This window comes from Montipora foliosa, chromosome 9, assembly GCF_036669935.1.
Source record: "Montipora foliosa isolate CH-2021 chromosome 9, ASM3666993v2, whole genome shotgun sequence".
Classification (NCBI taxonomy): domain Eukaryota; kingdom Metazoa; phylum Cnidaria; class Anthozoa; order Scleractinia; family Acroporidae; genus Montipora; species Montipora foliosa.
Window position 1 is genome coordinate 21982645 of NC_090877.1, and position 7500 is coordinate 21990144.

General features: G+C 38.3%; 1 protein-coding gene, 1 long non-coding RNA gene and 1 pseudogene across 2 annotated transcripts in view; 1 reads left to right on the forward strand and 2 right to left on the reverse strand.

Moving 5' to 3' along the window:
- The window catches only part of LOC137971270 (uncharacterized), a 13421-nt gene extending 11645 nt beyond the window's left edge, over window positions 1-1776 (reverse strand). The window contains exon 1 of the mRNA XM_068818066.1: window positions 1517-1776. Within this exon, the coding sequence (XP_068674167.1) occupies window positions 1517-1725 (209 nt within the window). The 5' untranslated portion in view covers window positions 1726-1776. The remainder of the gene's footprint in view (window positions 1-1516) is intronic.
- Window positions 1777-1990: 214 nt separating this feature from the next.
- Window positions 1991-7500, reverse strand: part of LOC137970691 (uncharacterized) — a 5894-nt pseudogene continuing 384 nt past the window's right edge.
- LOC137970692 (uncharacterized) overlaps window positions 6624-7500 on the forward strand; it is a 7887-nt gene continuing 7010 nt past the window's right edge. The window contains exon 1 of the long non-coding RNA XR_011116847.1: window positions 6624-6742. This is a non-coding gene — a long non-coding RNA (uncharacterized lncRNA). The remainder of the gene's footprint in view (window positions 6743-7500) is intronic.

A 7500-nucleotide genomic window follows, 5' to 3' on the forward strand; every position in this document is an offset into this window, starting at 1 on the left:
CCTGAAAGAGGAGGGGTGGGCTGACTGTTTTCATAATCAACTAACACATTTGACAATATATGCACTTGCATACTCTTACTTTAATTAAGGGGTTTAATTTTATTAATGTTGTGACTTGATCATACTTATTTTAAAATTCATTAACAGTAAATGGCCCAAAAGATTGGAAGAAGCAAAAACTGACACTTCAAAGAAACAGCATCTCCTAGATGATTGCTCTGCCACATCTGATGATGTCATGCTATTGCATAAAGAGGCAAGTAAAGAAAGATTTTCATTGACAAAATATAATAAATATTATACAACTTAAAATACTTTATACATGTAAGAAACACCAACACAGTATCACCGGGCTGGTAACTAAGAGTCTAATTCATTTTAGTTCCATTTTTTGGCTAAATCACTGAATAGTTCTCATTCTGGATGACTAATTGTTTAAATTGTTGTTTTGGTCATTTTATGATTTGGAGTTTTGGTGTATTAATTCATTGAATGTGGTTTCTCACATCTTCATGATTTCGTTTTCATTAAGAGGACTCTCATTTCTATTTACAATTTTTTTTAAAAATTTGGTTGAATGATGTGTTTCTGTCTTAAGTTTAGTACGTTGTAGAGAAATACTAAAGCCCATTTAAAAGTAAAGCAAAGCAAAGACATTCTGCAAACACGTTCGTACGGTAATATGTTTTGGGATTTAAGCCGTGCACACAGATACGGAGAGTCATTTCAGCGGCTTTGGCAATATTAATGTCGTAACGTGTAAATAAAAAGTAATTTTCCCCTTGGACCATCGCTTCCTGTGCATTTGGCAGTTCAAGAGCCGTTTCCAAAACGAAATTATTTACATTTCTTGTTTAATTTATATTTTATACAGAATGCCCCAGCTTCGCCTCCCAACAAAAGGAAGCCGACTGATGAAAATATCATGCCCACTATCGAAGAATAAATAGTGCATTTTAGCTTAACTGTTGTCGTCTCCTTTACTGTGTTATTTTACCCGGAACAGTTGTTAGATGAGGTATCCAAAATAAAGCCTTGAAATAACTTTGCCCAAACATTCCACATTCTATGCATTTTACTGTGATATAAGCATTGAAAATTCCTTCCTCTTTGCACCGCGTTTCACCCTTAGTAGTGATTGGCTAATGGTTTGTTTTGGTAGTGGTTATCACAAGGGAGGGGGGGGGGGGGGTTATCACTGGACTGATGCGGAATGTTAATTTCCGGTTCCGGTCCGCGGATCAAAACTTGAAGGAAAAAGCCAAAAGAGGTGAGCAACTAAGGAAGCCAAAAAGGTATAAAATACCTTCAAAATTAGCATCCTTGCATACGGAGCTTTCATAAAGGGATTAACATCGTATCAATTAAAACCAATAATTTTATTTTACTGAGCTACTTCGCGCTTCAGCTCACAAGATCGTCGAAAAAAGGAGTCTCGCAGTCTAGTGAAAATCGAAGAATTTTAACATCAAAAAAAGAATCTGCTAACTCACAAACGTTGCAAAAATGTGCTCACCTCTCATCTTGCTCCTGTGGCAATTTAGTGCACTGCCGAAACCTGGCAGAGTTTTGTGGCCTTCTAGTAGTTTCATTCCTGTTCTCTCCATTGTCTCGTTCTTGTCGTCTTCCACTGGTTTGCAAAATCTTGAACAGCAACGCGGTGAAAACCATAACTCCGATTCCACCAAATAATGCACACCAAAAACCTTGTTTAGAAATCTCCATTCCCTGCTGTCCTGATTTGTTTGATGTCCAATCTTTGTTTGGCCGCTTTAGCAAGTTCAAAGTGATCTCGATCGACTTGGGACTGATCGAAGTGGCAGTAAATTAGGCATTCTGTTCCTTTACTTAGAGAGAATAAATTTGGCAAACAAATCCCGCGCTGTGATTGGCCACCCAATAAGTAATGACGTGAGTCAGGTTCTTCCTTTTCCTCCCACATATGCGGGCTCATAAGAGTCAGCGGTGTTACCAGTTACCTATACAAAATCAACCAATATGGCCGCCAAAGTAGGGATCGATGTTCTTGATTTACACATGTTTAATACGGACACTGAGCGTGGTTCGACATTTTGGAACTCTTCTGTAGTGGAAATGAAGTTTTCCACGGAAAGGCGTTGGATTAAGACTGTGTCAGGAGCAAAAAACAAACCGAATTACGGAATAACAAATATGGATTCCCTTTTAGAAGAAGTGGTCGGGAACAAGTTGGAATTGGTTGGGCCGTTGTTGGATAGTTACTTAAAGGAGATGGGAAAAGCTGTGTTATCAAAGCTGAACAGATCAAAAGCTACAGGATTGGTGACACCAGTTGTTTTATTTATTCCGTGGCCTGTGTTCCGCCATCTACTTACATTAGCGCGTAGATACTCCGGTGAAGTAAAGTCATCAAAAGACGGTCTGAGACATTGTATCGAGATAACAACGAGAAATTCTCTGATGAAGCTACTTTCGCCTTCACGATTTTATCGCTCTCAGGCATTTCAAGAATGTGCCTTCTAAATCTGGGAAAAGTATCCATGTTCAGTGGCAGGGCAGTGGTTGCTCTCACAGGGAACACTCCTTTTAAAATGGACTATTCCATGAAGTCTGAAAGGGTGACGGTTACATTCTATGTTCAAAGATATACAGCGGATGACCTTGCTATAGATACCAGCCTTCAGGCAGTAATGAACAAGACCAAGTAGTACTCAACTCATGACTCATATGCAATAGTCAAATAATCATTGATTCACTTTTCTTGAACTTTATTACAATAACAAGTGACAAAACACTGTTGTGTGGATACAAATGCAGGTACCGTGGAATGATTAGCACCAACATGATTTTTCGGGTGAGGACAAAACATGGACCAGGGGTCCATGGACCCCCAGTTTGGACCTGTCCATGGACCACTTTCATGGACCAGGTCCATTGACAATTTGTTTTAAAAAAAATAATAATGGGAAATGAAGAAAAACAGAAATACAAAAATACGATTCAAACAAAACAAAAACAACAAAAAATACCCGATTGATAAGTAAAATTTAAGTGTGCTTACATGACATACACTCTGCTTACAGATTTTGCCGTCTTCTGTAATTCGTGATATCTCAATAAACCTGATGAAGGCTGGTATTCAGTCGAAATATTGCAACTAAAGTATATTTCACATTGTCTGATCAGTCCCTGATCAGTCTTTTTGACTGTGCTGTTTTCAAAATAACAGATAAAACTAAGTAAAAACTTTCCTTTTTTTCATTGTCAATTTTTGTTAAAAAAATTTCACCTTCATCAGAGTTTTTAAGGAACCTTCGTCAAGGAGAGGGGGCTTTGTACTCAGTGCCTGTCCTGAACCACACTGTTTATATATGTATTTTGTTTGTTAAGGCAATGGTTTACTGCACATGTGCAACCAGAATGTATGTCATGCAAGCTGAATATTTGTGATCAATCGCGAGCATTGGTCCACAGTGTTTCGTCAAATCTTCTATTTCCATTTTTGTTCATTTCTCATTATTTTTATTAAATGTTTTTTCAATCAAAATAAAAAGTGTCTCTGGACCCAGTCCATGACAGGGGGTCCATGGACCTGGTCCATGAAAGTGGTCCATGGACCGGGTCCCAAAGTGGGGGTCCATGGACCAGGTGTCCATGTTTTGTCCTCACCCTGATTTTTCAGTTAATATTTTCTCCTTTTCATCTTGACTTTATTCCATAAAATGTTCTGAATATTTTTGAAGTGAACTTATTTTCCAGGTTTTAAAATACAAAACATGATTAAAAGAACAAATGATACCAAAATCAGAGGTAAAGGGGAAAGGTTATTTTAAAAGACAGGAAATGAAATAATATTCAATTTATGTGTTTCTAAAACACTTCATGGAGTGCCAGTGCCCCTATTTGCCAACTGTTCAGAGTTCTAGCAAGGCAAAAAGTAAAAAGTCTTATTCACTCCATAATGTTAACTATTTCACTCTATTACCTACTTCATTGTAAACCTTGGCTAGTTCCCTTACTTAGTTGTTGCCCACCCCCCACGAATGAGGACGTTAGGGGTTGGACTTTGGGAGGTAAAAATAACTTTAAGGTAGTTTAGCACAAACCAGTGTGCCCATTTAAATAGAAATGTATACAATAAATATTTATTAGAAAATGTCCCTATTTTGCTCACCACCGAACATTATTGTATAAATCATGGCTTTGTTATATGTGTTGTGCTTTAATTTTATCCTTTGTCCAATTTTTATTTTCATTGTTTCACCTTCATTTCCATATACGACAATTTTTCAAAAACAAAGGAAAATTAAAATTGAACCACAACATACTTCTCATTTCAATTAAATGAATTTTAAGAATATGTATCACTTACTGATGGAGCCACTGCTCTTTTGTGACAGTGGAACCTGGTCAATATGGACACCAAAGGGATACTCCAAAGTATCTGATCTGTTTGGGTGTATGTATTAAGGGGGCCAATTTGAGAGAAAATATGTGATCTTTTCAGTTGTCATGACAAACAAAGCAGTCCATTATAAGCCGTGTCCATACTGTACTCAAGTGTTAAGGAAATGATAAAAAATCAGCTGTATTTCCTATAATTAAAGTTCACTCGCTAATTGTCCCTCCAGTCTCCTACAAAGTACATCCTTACTCCCTGAGGTGACAAGGCCTCTCTTGCTTAGTTCTCTTTTGAGCTCTGAAACAGTAAGGGCCCTAGGATTAATTTCTCTTGGAAGACTGCATCCCCTTAGAGTGACCAAACTCGACATGTTGATCACATGAAGGTTTGTCTGCAAACCTTTCCTCACACAGTGGGCACGCAACAGGTTTAAGAATTTCAATGACTGCAGGCAGCAGTTGTTGCTTAGCAGCACATTCTAGAACAGTCTTACATTCAACACAAAAAGTACAGAGTTGTTCTTCTGGGCTGCTTTTTTGTCTTCCACATGGGCAGTTGTGTGCTTTGGTAATATGAGAAGGCATTCTGGATTCATAGTGTGATATATACATAGATGGCATGGGATGGTGCTCAGGTAAATAGAATGCTCTGACATAATTTGCCCTCATGACTTGCCACCATTTTCCAAGTGTGCCAGTGGACCTAGATCGGTTTGTCAAAAGCAGGTCATGCTTAATTCCTGAATGTTTTGATTCCTTTGCTTGTAAGGACAAAATTCCAAATCCAATATTATACTTTTCAAACAAAAGTGATGCATGGTAGGGAATGGCATATGCCACAGTCCAAACAGTGATGTTAACTGATGAGCTATAAAATAGAGATAACAAGTTAAAATATGTTGTTAAGTTTTCATTGATCTGCTCAACTTCTCTTAAATTAGTATCCACTTTGTTAAAAAGAGTTCCAGCATTTCTCAGATGTTCAGCTGCTTTACCAAGGGCCTGCCTCTTCATTTTTTGGGCACTGGATTCATCTGTAATTTCCAAGGCATCAATAAGCCTGTATGAATACTTGGCAAGTGCAATAGCTTGCTCCCCTATGAGCCTTGTACTTAGATTATTGGCTCTATGATCTTTGTCATTATAATGTTCTCTTATCTTACTAGCAACAAATGACAAACCACATCCTGGCTTTCTACCCGAGACATCAGGTGTTACTGATGCTGCTTGCATATTCTCACTAAATACCTCTGCTTGCCTGTTTACAATATCCACTTGCCTAACTCTTTCCCCTACTCCTTCCTGATGTGGGGTGGTGAGCTGAGGGCGAGAAAACTTAATGTTTGCAATTTCTGTTGTGTCAACTGGAGAACTTAATAATAAATAAAAATAAATCCACATTGTTTCTCTGAAGTGCTTCCTTATAAATCAAGTTAAGGATGTGTTGCCAGGCATTTATTTCATTGTGCACAGGCTCTGGCCTTTGTCGGTTGGCGAATTCCCCTATTCTAGGTTCCCCAAGCTGGCGAAGACCATTGTTAGCCATGAATTCTAATGTTTTTTTGTGGTCCTGGGTTGGGTTAAGATCTTTTGGAAGGGTCTTTTGGAAGGCTTGAATTTTACCCAAGTCTTCTTGGAGTTTTTCTTGTGTGGGCACTTGCCATGTACAGTTACTATCATTCCCTATAGTCCCACCCATCTTAGACAACTGTCCTTTATGAACATTAGCATAAGGTGAGGGATATGTTGCCGCTTAGTTCAGCTCATTGTTAGCCCAGCTTTGCCATGACTGATCTGCACTAGGTTGAAATTCAAGTGTACACTGCTGACCATGAACTGTCAAAATATTTCCCTCCAACACCCTCATCTCTTCCGTGTGCTGCTTCCAGATGTCTTCCATTACTGACTCCTTCTCTGAGACACTCAGAAAATGGAGTAAGTAATGGAATTCCCTACTTCTTACCCTTGATCCAAAGTTCCAGCATGTCAAAGAGCCAATGGACATTGCCAGTTCACTGGTCTCTGGAGCCCCATCATCAGAAAACTGAAAAATAAAGTGGTTCTTGTTGCCATTAAACCAAATTAATTGTTTATGTAAACGAGGCAATCGCAAATGCAAGTCCAGAATCATAAAAACCAATCCTGTGACTGTGCGTGATACTCCAGGATAGTTTGATATTTGGCAGACATGACCGATATCGAGACTTTTTACGAAATGATCAACTTTCAAATCACTGACAATTTTTGGCAAGGCTATTTCTGCATCCATGCATTTTATGTTTCTCGGAAGCCAAACTTCTTGGTCTGCATCATATACTGAGCTCTGCGTCTTACTAGCTAAATGAAACTTGCGTCTTGACAGGTAATTTTGGAATTTCACGGCTACTGCTTGTTTTAAAGCTTCTTCAGAATTGTTGAAATCCTTTACAGCCGTTCCAAACACTCCCTGTAAATACTTCCCCCGTTTGTAACTTGAAATCAGTTTACCTATGATTTCTTTGGAAACAAAAGAAGCGAGAAAGTCCCATGCACCATAAAGGGCCCCCTCATCTCCACCATGGATGTACTCTAGCATTTCTTTTGTTTCCTGCCGACGTCTGTACATGTATCTACTGCTGCTTTTGAAATCTGATGTTATCTCAAATGTTGTTGCATTTTGGATCCGCTTAGATCTGCCCTGCTGCGTTTGACCAAGCATCTTTAAGTAACTGTTCTAATGGTAATTAAGGAAAGTTAATGCAGTTTGATTAGATACAATGACACAACATTCAAGACAATAATGTTTTTACTGCAGACACTTCAAGCTCGTGAGCAATAATAAATTGACTGGGCACATATACTCTTCTTTCCAAAGTGCCTTTCAGTGGGGAATAGCACTGACCAAAGAAAGCAATGAAGCTTGTGAAAAATAACCTAAACACATAATCTACAATATAAACAGAGTAGAAATCTAAATATATATTTTATTATTTTGGTCTCAAGTAAAATTAATTTCATGCTGAGACAAACAACGTATGAGAGGTCACGCCTGTTCTAAAATGCAGCACACAGTTTCTTTCCATTGCGTTAAAGCATGGGTTTAAAAAGTATTTGCGTACATTATGCCTTACCAGCTTCCAT